The following is a 15898-nucleotide window of genomic DNA, read 5'->3' as shown; positions in this document are numbered from 1 at the left end:
TATTTATTCAACTCGAAAAACATGCAGTGTTTACCGATGTATTGGACAATTCAAAATGGCGGCCAACTATCTCTTAAACACGGTAAGTTCGAGAAAAGGTGTTATGAATAATAAACTAGACAAACTACTGTTAGAAATTCGCTCAATATATATTACCATGACATAAGTTGACATATATTCGGTGTTTTTTTAATAGTATTTTGTCTAGTTTATTATTTATAACACCTTTTCTCGAACTTACCGTGTTTAAGAGATAGTTGGCCGCCATTTTGAATTGTCCAATACATCGATAAACACTGCATGTTTTTCGAGCTGAATAAATATGTTACATTGAATAAAAACACAAAAAATATATCCAGTTTGGTAGAAAAGTAACTTATCTTGCCTTTGATAACATTTATTTGTTATATATTTGTTTTTTTGACAACTTTTTCGAATCTATGTGTACAGTAATACAAACCCGAATATTGTGTTGTCACAGCCCTAGTGATAAGTGTATGGGTTTGGAGATTTCGATCGACAGTTTTAAGGAGGCGGTCGGTCATTAGTTTTTAGAGATGTGTTCACGCTAGTTTTGAGGTTTTACCTGATGGTGTTTCGTAAGAAGAGATATTTTGGGATGAAACGGGCTCAGAAATATTTTCAGTGAAAAGGTTTTCAGTGTTTTATAATCAAATGTAAGAAAACGCGAGACATTATCATACGGTAAACAAAACGAAATAATAAGTTATATGATTACAATGGAAGGTTTACAGCAATAGGAAAACATAGAATGTTTGAATATTTTTAGAGTTCTTGTAAAAACAAAGGGGTTCATTAGTTGAGACAATAGAAGAAGTCTAACTATTAATTAAAAGCCGTGAGTTTCAGGGGTCAGGAAAATCGTATTAAAAACTTCTCTTTTTATAAATTATAATTTCTATCTTATCGACCAGAAAATAGTATAAAACTAATAAATATTTTTGTTATAGGATAAGCTGATGATCAGCTACCCATTTCAGGAATAAATGAATAAAACGATAAGATAAAACAAAAGTTGTTTTTAAAAGTCAATATTCTTTGGATTTTGTATTATAATTGGATTTCAGTGAAAAAGATTGGAATATTTCAGTGAATAAAATTTATATATATTGACAGCCGATAATGCGAGGTTGTGAGTTCATTAATGTTTGTGTGCGTGAGTGGAAGAAAATGCTGCAGCCATAGTGGGGCTGGGGCGCCAAGCAACACCGGTCCGTAGATTCGGGTCGACTGGGTTCCACCGATTTACTGAAAGAAAATCTAGCTCTTTTAAAGGAGTTAGGTAGCTCACAGAAAGACCATTTTAAATGTTTTGATTGGTCTAAAATATAATTCTTTTTATTTACGATATGTGCAGAAAAAAAAAAAAATAAAACCAGTTTTTATTAAAATGAAACTGACATAAATTACAAATTAAACAATAATGCCATATTCAGTACAGAATATTGTCTTTTATACGATGGATATTCCGAAAAAAAAATATTAGACCACAAATTAATACAGTGGATCACTGGATTAATTATCGTTTTTATAGCTATATAACTAGAAAGCATCACTGATGCTTTCTAGTTATATAGCTATAAAAACGATAATTAATCTCAAAATGGCCGCAAGTTCTACTGATGCTTAGCATCAGTAGAAATTGCGGCCATTTTGAGAGCTAACTGCTTCAATATACCCTATTTACAGTTTCGTTTTGAGGAACTAGTTTGACTGTGGAAACTGTTATAGGGGGGGGGGGTACATTCCTCTAAATATAGTAAAAAGACTTGCTCTATTACTAACCTAAACTTCGAATGACATCTCCTTAGGCATAGGGTTAATGGCAAGCTAAGTGATCTGTTCTAAAAAAAAAAAAAAAAATCGTTAAGCACCAGGCTATTTTTTTATTCCTAATTTGTTATTACAACGCAAAGACCGCTTAAATAAAAATTTTGAAATGGGAGGGGGGGGATTAAAGTTCCAACAAGCTATAAATATACAGGTCAGTAGATAATCAAATTCTATTGCGTTTAGTTAGAGCCATTTTCTTTTGCTTTTTTTTTTTTTTTTTTTTACAAACTCGACTGTTGATGACCTACATATTTCGCCTTAATCTTTTTCTTGAAAAGCCAGTTTTAATTTGGTTTAAAAGGGCAATTTTTATTTTACTTCTTGGGACCAACGCTTTACAGTTGTACCCCAACAATGTGCTTGGTCAAAATAAAAACTAGGCAAGAAAGTTAAAAATATTAAATGCCTATGTTTAATTTGTTTAACAAAAACATTTTTTCGTGATTTCCCAAATAAGGCAATGAGGCAGAGGCATGCTTTACAATGGACAAGAAACAAAGGTTCCCAAAAGGCAAGATAAGTTGCCCATCTATTTATCTCAATAAGATTTGATGTTTTTTGGGTTTTTTTTTTTTGTAAAGTGTTTAAGTTTGAAACGCAAGTCGTGCTGATCGCTTGAGTTAAAATGAAAACAAAAATGGCGGCATGATGCTCTTGCATTGAAGTCCCGAAAATCGCCCAAAACTCGAAAATAAAAATACTAGTAGTACCTATTTACTATGCCTCCCCACGGGACAGAGTTAGACACCAGGGTCGTTTTTTAACCTGAAGAAAAGGTACAAAAAAAAAAAAAAAAAAAAAATTGTCTCAGTCGTGAAGGACTGATCCTCCACCGAAAGAGAAGAAATGGAAGTGCAGCATCAACGAAACATGCATTAGGTGAATTTTTATCAGTATTTTTCTTTTTAAATCTATTTTCGTGTTTTGAGCAATTCTCGAGACACCAAAGGTAAGAATATCATGTTACCATCTTTGTTTCTGTTTTAACTTAAGCGCTTAGCATTACTTTCATTTCAAACTTAAAAAAAACAAAAACAAAAAAAAAACTTTAAAATCAGTTTAAAAAAAAAACAAAAAAAAAAACACCAAAAATTTATCCAGGTAGGTAGAAAAGTAACTTATTTTGCCTTTGGTAACATTTATATATTTTTTTCTTGCCCGTACGTGGACACTGATTTTTTGTGTTGAAAGTTAGAGTCAATTATATTTTATCCCCACCCTCATCTAGTTACAACTGATCTAATCCGAGATATGAATGCACTGGAAAAGTAACTTCTGTTTAATTTTTACCAGTTCGTAAACCAACTTGGCTGTTTTTTAGAATCATATTTTAAAACTGGTAAACAGTAAACAGAAATGATTTTCCCAAGACATTCATATATTTCTGTGGAAATATATTTTATTTCCTTATAATATATACAAATCCTTATTTAAGAAGCTCAGTGCAATTACAGAGCAATATAATGAATGAATGACAAGTCTATATTCCAAAGTTCATGATGTTGACCATCTTACAATTTATTCCTTTAATTCAGTTGACATTTACAATTTCTGACAGTATCTGTTTAGTAATACAAAGTCAATTATTATATCAATCAGATTCACTAATTGATACAACAGTTTAGTGATTGATTTTGTGCTACTAAACAGATACTGTCAAGAATTGTAAATGTCAACTGAATTAAAGGAATAAATTGTAAGATGGTCAACATCATGAATTTTGGGATATAGGCTTTTGCTATTCATTCATTCATTATATATATATATATATATATATATATATATATATATATATATATTATTATTAGCGTATTAGGCGATGCTCTTTGCGTAAACAAATGGAGCTTAGGTATTTCGGACGATGTCAAACCATCGTTAATTCATTGCTCGCACAGCAGCCGCCAATTAGTGTAATGGCTAGAAGCCTTGACTGTCATACGGGCGGTCAGGTTTCGATCCTGGCTTGAGGTAGTTATCTAGCCGCACTGATGAGCTGTGATACAGCGAAACAGTACTGTATATAGATGACATATATATATATATATATATATATATATATATATATATATACACACACACACACACACACTAGCAGGCTGCTCGGCATTGTCCAGTTGTAAAATACTCATAAATATAATTTTAATTCATACAGAAATTAAGACATGTGCATGCGAGTATTATGTTATTTTTCTAATCATTGACTTTTGTAAGAAAAAAAATATACTCAAACTCAGATCGAAACCAAAACCTAAAGACGGAATACCTTTTTTTGTGTGGAAAATCCATATAAAAAAATTCCGTGCACTTGTTTGCAATTTAAAATTCCCCCCCCCCCCAAGCCTTTGTTAAACTCTTGGAAACGTAAAAAAAAAAAAAAAAAAAAAAAAAAAAAAAAAAAAAAAATTAAAAAAATAAAACAAATAAAAAAAAAAAAAAAAAAATCCTTTTTATTCGTATCGTCTGCCTCAAGATTAGGGAACCTTCGTCAATACTTGGGACTAACTCAGTAAGTACTAAAATCTGCCGGATATCTATTCTAGAACTTATGTAGAATACGGACCGTACCGAAATAACATTTAGACACATTGCACACTTTCACCTAACAATTCGGTAAATTTTTTACTTTCTTTCCACCTTAACAGTCACTTATAGGTTTTCGGGTATGCTGAAAACGAATATCACATTCAAATTTAGGGCAGACAAGTAGTTTTCTGGATACTAAGACGTTCTTCCCAATCTATCCCTTAATGAATTTCAGTGACCGTCACCATTCTTAACATGGACAGAGGGTGTTTCGTAACACATGCATATTAGTACTTGTTTAGTTGGTAAAATATGGCCGCGAGTGAAAACATAAGGGATTACATTGGATAATAAAAGGTCTTTAGGTACCTCCACAGCTTTGTGTAAAACGTCAGGGTTTTACACAATAACACCAACATCATCATTTCGTGTGTTCACTATTTTCTGTGTCAATTTCTACGGTTGCGCATTGGTGCTATAATGGGGAATTCTTTGTTGGAATTGTAGCATGCCAAAAAGTACACCAAATTTCATTCCGTCGTAAAAACTTTCTACAGACTCCCCCCTCCCCAAAAAAAAACCCCAGCTTATTTTTACATTTTTATCTAGCGAATAAGCATAAAATTATAAATGAAAAAAAAAAAAAAAAAAAAAAAACACGTTTATTTTTAAGAGCTGAAGTCAATGTTTTCGATTGTAAAACAAAACTAATTTTTTTGATAAATCTTTGTATGGCATACTGCTGCATTATTTTTTTTCTAAAGAATAAAACTGAATAAAGTTTATTTTTACAAGAATGTAGCGTAAACGGAAGCTGTAAAATGGCGGAAAATAGTCCTTGGGTTCAGGGATTAATACCATGCAAACGGTAAATTTGCGACGGGTTTATCAGATTCGTTGTCAGCGACCTCGATTACCGCTTAAAAAATAAATTAGAGTGGTCTGTGTTCTATTGTAGCGTATCCCTATATTTACCGGTAAGTCTTATATTGTTTTTTTATCCATTTTTTTTTATGGTAGATTTTAGTTATTCATAAATTTCTGCATAATGATCTTCCATAGAAATTGACCCAGACTATAGTAAACACAAGAAATAATGACGTCACTAGTTATCGTGTACAATGATGACGTTCTACACAACGGTTTGGTGATTGCTACCGGTTTTTATTTATTTATACAAATTTAAGATTTTTTTTTTTAATGAGTGATTTTCATCGAAACCTTGTAAGAATATAGCTTTTCTTTTTTTGCACAGTTACAAAGGATAAGAGTTCCCTTATTTGTTCAAAACCCTTTCCAAAGCACGAACTTTTAGAAAGGCACGAGTTATCAACCCCTGTTCGCCTGACACACGCTCTCTATCGTCCGTTCTGGAAAGTAAAATACACACATTCGCCTCATGTCACTGTTATGCAGAAGTGCCAAAATAGAAGTTTTATTCAAACATTTATAACAAAATTATAACCATTATAATAATAATAAAAAAATATTTGATGATCACTTATTGATCCGCACTATTTTTTAAATAGTATTTTCAAGTTTAATTAAAGTTTTGGTACTTGTACAGTTTAATCAAGACATTAAAAAGTGAAAATATCGAGAAAAAAAAAAGGTTATATTGTACGTATCCGTTTTGAACTGATCTCAAAAAAAAAAAAAAAAAAAAAAAAAATCTCTTAATTTGATAGAGTAGTTTTTTTTTGTTTTTGTTTTTTTACTTTTACAGCGGAAAAATGCGTTTTTATGACAGCACGTTGAAGGCAGTTATCTTGGATTAAAAAAAAAAAAAATTTGTTTGGATTTTAGAAACGCCACGGGGAGATAACTCCAGTTTAAGCGCCGACACTCTCCCCATCTTTAATACTAGCTTTTCTTCCTAAAAATCGAACCTTTTGCTCGGTATCATAACAAATTGTTTTTTTCGCTGTAAAACAAAAACTACATGATGAAATTAAGTAATTATTTTTTCGAAGAACTTCATTCCATAACGGATACATACGATATAACCTTTTTTTTTTTTTTTTCGATATTTTCATTTTTTTAATGTTTTTATTAAACTATATAAGTACCAAGTTTTGTTTTTATTAAATTGTAAGGTTAAAGTACAGAATAGATACAAAACACCCCCTCATGTTAAGAATGGCTTTCTAAGTAACATTATTTCAGCGCGGATCAATAAGTGCACTAGTACCAAATATGTTTATGCATTTTTTTTTAAATCAAACATTAGGTGTTGGCAATTTTTTTCACATCAAGCGTAAGAAAATAAAAAATATTTATGAACGGTCTTTTTTTCTTTCAATAATGTTTACGAACTTTTTACATTGTTGGTCAATCACTGATTGATTGACTCAATCCGTAACTTGAAATTTGAGGTTTCTTCCGCCAAAACAAAGTGTGACTCTTAACAAAAACCCTTCTATTCTTCGCAAAAAATTTGTCATACTGGATGAACTTAGTTTTGTTATCTTAAAAAAAATTCTTAAAAACCCACCTGTAAAAACTAGACACTGACTTTATGTAACTGAAATTTCTACACGATATTTTGCATTCTGAAATAAAGGATTTCGGTTATCTAAGTGTTATCGTTTCAACTTCACCTCCGATTGTCCCCCACCCTCTCCCACAACCTTAGAATTTTTATTCAAGAAAATTTTGGGGTTTGTATTACTGTACAGTGTACACAGATTCGAAAAAGTTGTCAAAAAACAAATATATAACACATAAATGTTATCAAAGGCAAGATAAATTACTTTTCTACCAAACTGGATATAACTTTCGTGTTTTTATTCAATTTAACATGCTTATTCAGCTCGAAAAGCATACAGTGTTTACCGATGTATTGGAAAATTTAAAATGGCGGCCGACTCTCTTTAACACGGTAAGTTCGGAAAAAGATGTAATAAATAATAAACTAGACAAAATACTGTTAGAAATTTGCTCAATATATGTTACCGTGACATAACTTGACATATAATCGGTGGGGTTTTCAATAGTATTTTGTCTAGTTTATTATTTATAACACATTTTCCCGAACTTACCGTGTTAAAGAGAGAGTCGGCCACCATTTTGAATTTTCCAATACACTGTATGCTTTTTGAGCTGAATAAACATGTTAAATTGAATAAAAACACGAAAATTATATCCAGTTTGGTAGAAAAGTAATTTATCTTGCCTTTGATAACATTTGTTATATATTTGGTTTTTGACAACTTTTTCGAATCTATGTGTACAGTAATACAAACCCAAATTTTTTTTTTTAAATACCACAAAAAAAAAAAAAAAAAAAAAAAATCAAGACCGAAGGCACAACCGGAAGTGAAATGGAAACAATAATCGTAGCGATTGTAGAGATTTTACTTACACCGGCTACAAAGTCAGTGTTCACATTACAATAAAGAACAAAGGCAAATAGAATCTCTCCGTCTGTGCAGGCGAATAAATATCTGTGTTGATATTTTTAATTATTTATTGATAAATGTTTGACAATGTACACTTTTTAATAAAAGGTACAGAATAGTTAACAAAGAAATAAGTTCCTAAATAATACTGTAATCATTAAAACAACAAAGCTATTTTGTTCAGTACATATGAAATAATGGGTCAAGAAGAGCCTTTTTTTCCTGGTTAAACAAAGATAAGATTTGCTGACCATTCTCTATCTTCACCTCATTGTTTTTTTTTCTTTTGTTTTTTTAAATAAATAACTTGTGAAACAAATAACACCAACGCAGCCTTAATTCCGAAGATCAGCCTAGCAAAAAAGTGTACAATTTCTATCAACATTTGGTAGAACCCCAAGCGAAATTAGAAAAATATTCCAACGACCCCTATTGAAAAATCGATCCGCTGCTGAGCCTATCTGACAAAAAGAAAAAAAAAAGAAAATTAGGTTCTTATTCAGAATTCAACCTAAGAAAAAAAAAAAAAAAAAAAAAAAAAAAAAAATGGTACTAGTGCAGTCCGTGCTGAAATAACGTTATTATTTAAAAGCCATTCTTAACTTGGGGAGGGTGGTTTGTACCTATTTTATACTTTAACCTTACATCTGAATAATAATAATAAAAAAAAACTTTAATTAAACTTGGAAATACGATTTAAAAAATAGCGCGAATAATCAGTAAGTGCACTCACTAACACCAAAAAATATATAGAAAAAGTTTGTACTCGTCACTGAACGAAAATGTCATTCCAAAAATCACGTAAATTGATCAAGTGCTCTTTTTTTAACTAAGAAAATCATTTTTTTTACGTTTTTTAGCGATTAATAGCATATCGTAGCCATTACAAGATGAATTTTAAAATCTCAGCAGTTCGAATTGAATTGACTTTCTTTACTAAATATGACGAATCAAAACAGGTCTTGCTGGGTCATAAACTGACTTTCTTAGTAAAAAAACAAAAACAAACAAATAAAAAAAAACTACTTTATCAATTTGTGATTTTTGGAATATGACATTTTCGTTCAGTGACATGATAAAGACTTTTCTGTATTTTTGTTTGTATGTAGGTTAAATTCTGGACTTGTACGGAAAAACAAAAAATATGACAAACCGAGTTTTTCTTTGTACTCAATCATTGTTAGAGTTGAAAGTTGCGTTTCGTAAAATAATGTTTCCGCAGTAAAGGAAAAAGTCCTTGATAAACACACGCACGGCTTTTAGCAGGTGCGCGTACTTCTGGAAAGAAGGTTGGGCAGACAATGTTGCCCAATTTTTTTTTGAGTTGGACAAATAAAGAGAAATGAAACGACGGAAGCGAAGTGTGGGGGGAGGAATAAGAAAAAAAAAACACAATAATAGCATAAAAAAAACAAGCAGGTGCTCTGCGTTAAATAAAGGTAAAGGCTCGTCGTCGCCATAGAAAAAAAAAAAAGACGGAGGGAGGTAGGCATTCGGGTGTGTTTGACCACGTGACCACAGTTGCTCGACAACACGAATTACATTGTTATTTGTGTAGGTTTCGTCCTTAAAATACAGATATTTTTTTCTTGTTGCTTAGAATTTAACCTAATTTAAAAAAAAAAAAAAAAAAAAAAAAGAAAGACAAATTAATAAACACAGAAAATACAGAAGAAACCTTTAAATGCGCACACTCGTCAAGCAACGAATGTGTAATATTCCAAAAATTACATAAAATTGATCAAATAGTTTTGTTTTTAACTAAGAAAATCATATTTTTACAAGTAAATAAAAAGACGCTGTTTCGCGTCACCATTTTGAAAAAAAAAAAAAAAGCAAGGACAAATAAGTCCACAATAATTAAAACTTGCAAGATCAGTTTTGTAATGCTACTGATTTCACATGAATCGCTTTAAATCGTTTAAAAATGTTTTTGTTGTTGTTGATCTGTTTACGTGCTTTTTGTAATATACCATTTCCATTCCGTGACGGATATGTACACCGTAAAATTTTTTCTGTAGTTTATTTTAAAAAAAAATTAATTAAAAAAAAAAATGTTTAAATTAGGTTAAATTCTAAATAAGAACCCTATTTCTCCCCCTCCCCACCGACTGAGTGTCCTTCCTCCTGTTGGTTCTCTTCATTTCTAGGTGGTTCGTGTTCCCACATTTCTTATTGAGATAGGAGTTAGTTTACTGTTAATCGCCTTACAAAGAGGTGCAGATGGGGTTGTTCAGACATTTTCCTGAATAGACGACTGTGCGCTGACTTTTCAAAGCCTCACCTAACATTTGTGCATTCATTTTTTTTTTTTTTTTTTTTGTGGACTTTTATCCTCATCTTCATAGTTTTATTGTTTCACCACGTTTCGGCCAACTCATCCTCTGGCCTTCTTCAGGTGATTAACTGCGACGGGATAGGATTACTGAGTCTTGTAACTATATCCCCAGTAATTACTGCCTTCCATAGTTGTCTCACCACATGACGCAGTGGATATAGGCGTTGCGTCTATACGGTTCCAGGTGATCATTGTCTGAAAGGTAGCGATTTCAATCCTACCCAAACAGGCCAGGGGATGAGTTTGCCAAAACCTGGTGAGATAACAACTCTTATCGAAGGCAGTAATTATTGGGGATAAAGTTACAAAACTCAGCATTCCTATTCCGTCGTGGTTAATCACCTGAAGAAGGCCAGGGGATGAGTAGGCCGGAACGTGGTGAAACAACAAGCACGAAAATGAGGGTAACTGTTTGCAAAAAGAACGAATGCACAAATTATGATGCCTCATGCCAAAGGATTTAAAAAAATAAATAAATAAAAAAATAATAATAATAATAAAAATAATCCAGCTAAGATTGTGTTTAACTTCTGTACTAGGATTTAAATAGTTTATTAACTTGCCACCATGGGGACAGAGTTGGGCACAAGGCCTTTTTTTTAAGAGAGAGAGAGAGAGAGAGAGAGAGAGAGAGAGAGAGAGAGAGAGAGCAAATACAACTTCCACGAAAGTGATTCTGTGAATTAGGTCTAAAATAGAAATTGCCTCAGTCTTGTGTAACAGAGCGCATATGAGCGCGTGTGAAAATTAGCAGCAGCAGCAGCAGCATTTGAGCACGTATGCAAATTAACAATTGTGCATGGGTTTGCGTGACAATAAATAAATAAAGGACAGCACGTGGTCGAGAGAAGCAAAATACAAGTCGGGAAAGATGGACGGGTGAAGTCGAAGACGAGAAGTGCAGTGTGCACACCGAGCGAGATGGATGTATGGTCCCGTGGTGGTGGCGAGAAACTCTTAAGCTGGTGTTTCGTTAATCTCCATGGCAGACGAAACAAGCAGTTTAAAAAAAAAAAAAAAAAAAAAAAAAGGCATTATTTGGAAAGTAACTGTAATAAATGCCTGTTATTAAAGCAGAAAGAAAGAAAGAAGCTGAGTCGGATTATTTTTGTTTGTTTGTTCTTGTGCGATGGTACCGGACAGCGTGGGGATCTGAGAGAGGTTTCAAATGTACGAACATCTTACATTATTAGTAGTAGAACCTACTACATTTTGCCAAAAAGTACATTTTAGGGGGTTAAATAGGTTTCGGTACGTATTGAAAAACTATCGCACAAGAAGTGCACTCACTCCGCCCGACATAAAATGCCTGAACAGCCCCGCCGATATTTTCCGATATGTGCACCTCAGGTGATTAGCAATTCGGAACCTTAACTCACTGTTCCAAGGGAGGTAATTATTTTAATAAAAATTATAAGAAAAATGATTTTTTTTTAAACTACTTTATTAAATTTTAACAAAATTTTATAACATTAATTTCAACAACAAAAATAAATAAAAGTAAAATGCAATAATATTGTAATTTTTTTAAAAACAAAACATTTGAGTGACTGTACAAAAAAAAACCCTAATATTTTTCAACTATTGTAGTAAAATAGTTATCTCCCTTAGTGTTCGAATTAAATTGCCGTTGCTTTAAAAGCTTAAGAGAGTAAGATAAATGAAACATTGCTATATAGAGACAAATACGGCAGAAGGTAAGATAACACGAAGGTTACGAACAAGTAAACAACAAATAAATATTTATAGTAAATAGCTACAAGGCCTGAACATTTTTTACAATAGCAAAAAAAAAAAAAAAAGTGAATGTTACCAAAGGCAATACAAGTAACTTACTCGTCTACTTTTCTAGATAAGATTTTTGGGTGCTTAATCAGATTGGCACTTATGACGCCAATTAAAAGTATAGAAAACACAGTACAGTCTGTATAACGTACATATCAGTCACACAACGAAGATGAAATATTCCAAAAATCACGTAATTTGATCTAGTAGTTTTTTTTTGTTTTTTTTTTCAAGCAAATCAAATTGTACGACTAAACGAGTCGTAGTGTTTTCGTCTGCCATTATGAAATAAAAGGGGGGGGGGTGAGCAACTCAAATCGAAGTTGAGAGGTAAAAGGTAAGCCTTATGTTCAATGCAGTTTAATAGTAAAATCACTAAAAATCGTAAATGTTGATTTTCTTGGTTTTAATAAAACTACTGGATCGATTTGCATGTTATTTAGAATACGACATCTTCGTTCTGAAATGAGTGCATACATCATGCAAACTTTTCGGTATTTTCTTTATTTTTAAAAAATGCCAATTTGAATAAGCACTGGTTTCTGTGTTTAAATTGATTGTACCTCATTTAATTACTTTAAAACAAATAATCGCTCAAAAATCGAAAATGAAACAAAATACTGGTAAAACTCACTCATTAAATGTCATTAATCGTAAGAAAATGTAAGGTTATATCAGAATTTTGTTTAATTTTTGAGCGATTATCGAGGATTCAAATGGCTGTAACGAAACTGCCGTTCTTTATCGTTCTAACTCTGCAGATTAGACACCACTGTTGTATCAAAATAATTAAAATCTTTAGACTAAGTTAAAACACAAAACAATTATTCAGGTAGAAGAGGAGTAACTTATCTTGCCTTTGGTAACATTTATTTGCTATATATTTACTAACAAGGAGATCTAGCGTTGCCCGGGATTGAATGATGATCAATGAATGTTTCAGACCATACTTTTATTATCGAAAGCGGTGAAATTCCTCGTTTTTCAATCAAATCGATTGATTGCCTGCTCTAGTTAGGGACCCACTGTGGTGCACCAGGAGGAAATTTCATATGCCTTGCCACAGTGAATAGTGCATAATATGTTGTAATCTACATTGCACTGTAGAGAACCTACTTTTGATACGGTAAATAATTTTAGCGCTTCTACAGAATTGGGATGAAATTTTGTTGTCGATAAATGTAGTTTTCAGATTTAAAAAAAACAATGGTTTCAACTGATTTTTTTGTCAATTCTAATAAGTTACAATTGTAGCTTCCAAACTATGCAGTCAAAATTACCTGAATATTACTGAATTATTAAAAAAAACAAAAAAACTGTAATCGTGTTAGCAGATGAAAATTGTCGCCATCTTTTTAAAAATCTAAATGGAAAATTACCTCCATTTTGAACTCGATCGTTTTCTTCGAATTCTTTTTTTCTATTTTCTTTAATAAATAATTTTCTACCTCATCGATTTTCGTAATTTTTAGATATAATCATCTTAAAAATATAAAGAATACGTAGATACCATTGTTTTTATGTGAATTTCAGTATTACAATTTCCGAAATCTCGTCCCAATAGTGTAGAAGCGCCAATAATTTTATTTAATAGCTTTGATTAAAATTCAAATGTCAAGTATCATAGTTTGGTTGTGCCCTAAACAGGAAAACTCTTTCCGAACGTGACCTTGTCTTATCAAAGAGTCTACTGTTGATTTTATTTGAATTTTAGTTTAAATATTAATATTAATTATTAGTATTAATATTAAATAATTTTAGTTAAAGTTTAAAATGCAAAAGTCAATCATTATGGTTCAGTTGTGTTCTAAACAAGAAAAATTCATTTCGAATGCGCCCCTGTCGTATTAAAGACCCCATTGTTGATTTTATATGTTGAGACCTTCTACTTCTTAGCAAAACTTCTTAAATCCCGCGTGACCAAACGCACCGTTCCGAGATTAAAAAAACTACCGTAAAAACAACAAACGGACTTCTACTTGCTGAGTCTCTGCTTCAACAACAATATGGCAAAAAAGAAAGAAAGAAAGAAAAACATACTGAAGATGAAGGTTTCCTTCGAAATATATTTATAAATTTCAATATAAATTTCAAACAAAATAAATATCTGTTTATTTTGTAATAATGCGTTGTTTTGGCTTCAAACGTATCTAATACGTATTTTATTTTATTCTTAAATGCATTTGTTAAGTTTCATAAGGGTGTTAACTTTGTTCAATATATATATATATATATATATATATATATATATATATATATATATATATATATATATATATATATATATATATAAATTTATTTATTTATTATTTTTTTTTAAATAAATAAATAAAAAATACGTCCAAATAAAAAATGGGCGACTTTCTAAGAAAAGCACCGGATCTACGAGACGGAGACATTAACCTTAATATCGTTTAAAAAAATCAACAACTATATATAACCACTTTTTGGGTTTGTTGTCCATACTCCTAAAAGCCTAAATAAAAAATTATTAAAAAAAAAACAAAAAAAAAAACTTACCCAGACAACGCTGGGTGGGATAAATTTGTAATCTATATCGTAGACCGATTTGGGCAACATCGAGACACTGGTGTCGGTTTTATAAGCAGAATGCCTGTACTTTCTTCCATATTTTGGTGTCCATCTTTAAAAATAGGCGCCATATTGGATTTTTCACATGAACACTGATTATGGCAGGTATGGTGCTTGTATCAGTATTTTAAATATGTTTCCACACTGTTCTATTCACTATTGTTGAAGCAGAACAGAAATGCTTTGTAATAGTTAGTGTAATAGGACATGATTTATTTGTGGCGTTGGTATATAAGAACATTTCTTTTTATATATTTCCTGTGCGTAGGGCGAGTTTTAACAATGACAAATCAGTTTGGTTTTGCGCATGCTAAGGTGCCCACACTTGCTATATATTACGAAATGGAAGTGTTTTTTTGTTTTTATTTTGTTTTGTTTTGTTTTTTTTTGTTATTCTAAATGGCACGAAATGATTGATATAGTTAGACTTTCGGTGCTTGAGTAGATTGGGGATTTTTTTACACGCATTTCATTATGTACTTAAGTGGCATATTAATTTCAGTATGCCACGTAAGTAGATACATCATATCACATACAAACAGGTATATATGCTGTTAAGTAGATACATCACATCAAAAAAAAAAAAAAGTTGATATCCCGTTAAGTAAAGACATAGCATAAAAAAATTGATATGCTGTTAAGTAGATATATCACATTAAAATAAGGTTATACGTTGTTAAGTAGATAAATCACATTAAAATAAGATTATACGTTGTAAAGTAGATAAATCACATTAAAATAAGGTTATATGCTTTTAAATAGATAAATCACATTAAAATAAGGTTATACGTTGTTAAAGAGATAAATCACATTAAATAAGGTTATAAATTGTAAAGTAGATAAATCACATTAAAATAAGGTTGTATGCTTTTAAGTAGATAAATCACATTAAAATAAGGTTATACGTTGTTAAGTAGATAAATCACATTAAATAAGGTTATACGTTGTTAAGTAACTAAATCACATAAAAATAAAGTTATAGGTTGTTAAGTAGATAAATCACATTAAATAAGGTTATACGTTGTTAAGTAGATAAATCACATTAAAATAAGGTTATATGCTTTTAAGTAGATAAATCACATTAAAATAAGGTTATACGTTGATAAGTAGATTAATCACATTAAAAAAAGGTTATACGTTGTTAAGTAGATAAATCTCATTAAAATAAGGTTATACGCTCTTAAGTAGATAAATCACATTAAATAAGGTTATACGTTGTTAAGTAGATAAATCACATTAAAATAAGGTTGTATTCTTTTAAGTAGATAAATCACATTAAAATAAGGTTATACGTTGTTAAGTAGATAAATCACATTAAAATAAGGTTGTATTCTTTTAAGTAGATAAATCACATTAAAATAAGGTTATACGTTGATAAGTAGATAAATCACATTAAAATAAGGTT

The 15898-nt window shown here is 31.1% G+C and overlaps 1 protein-coding gene across 2 annotated transcripts in view; it reads right to left on the bottom strand.

Moving 5' to 3' along the window:
* The window catches only part of LOC145259202 (uncharacterized), a 90789-nt gene that overhangs the window by 50383 nt on the left and 24508 nt on the right, over window positions 1–15898 (bottom strand). The window contains exon 1 of one of the 2 annotated variants that reach the window (XM_080117032.1): window positions 8932–9236. The exons of the other annotated variant lie outside the window; for it this stretch is intronic. Within the exon in view, the coding sequence (XP_079973158.1) occupies window positions 8932–8956 (25 nt within the window). The 5' untranslated portion in view covers window positions 8957–9236. Of the gene's footprint in view, window positions 1–8931; window positions 9237–15898 lie in introns of those variants that run through there. 2 annotated transcript variants of the gene reach the window in all.

Source organism: Euprymna scolopes, chromosome 34 (assembly GCF_053919585.1).
Source record: "Euprymna scolopes isolate OS-2025 chromosome 34, ASM5391958v1, whole genome shotgun sequence".
Classification (NCBI taxonomy): domain Eukaryota; kingdom Metazoa; phylum Mollusca; class Cephalopoda; order Sepiida; family Sepiolidae; genus Euprymna; species Euprymna scolopes.
The sequence above is the reverse complement of the archived record's forward strand: the minus strand, read 5'-3'. Positions and strand labels throughout refer to the sequence as shown.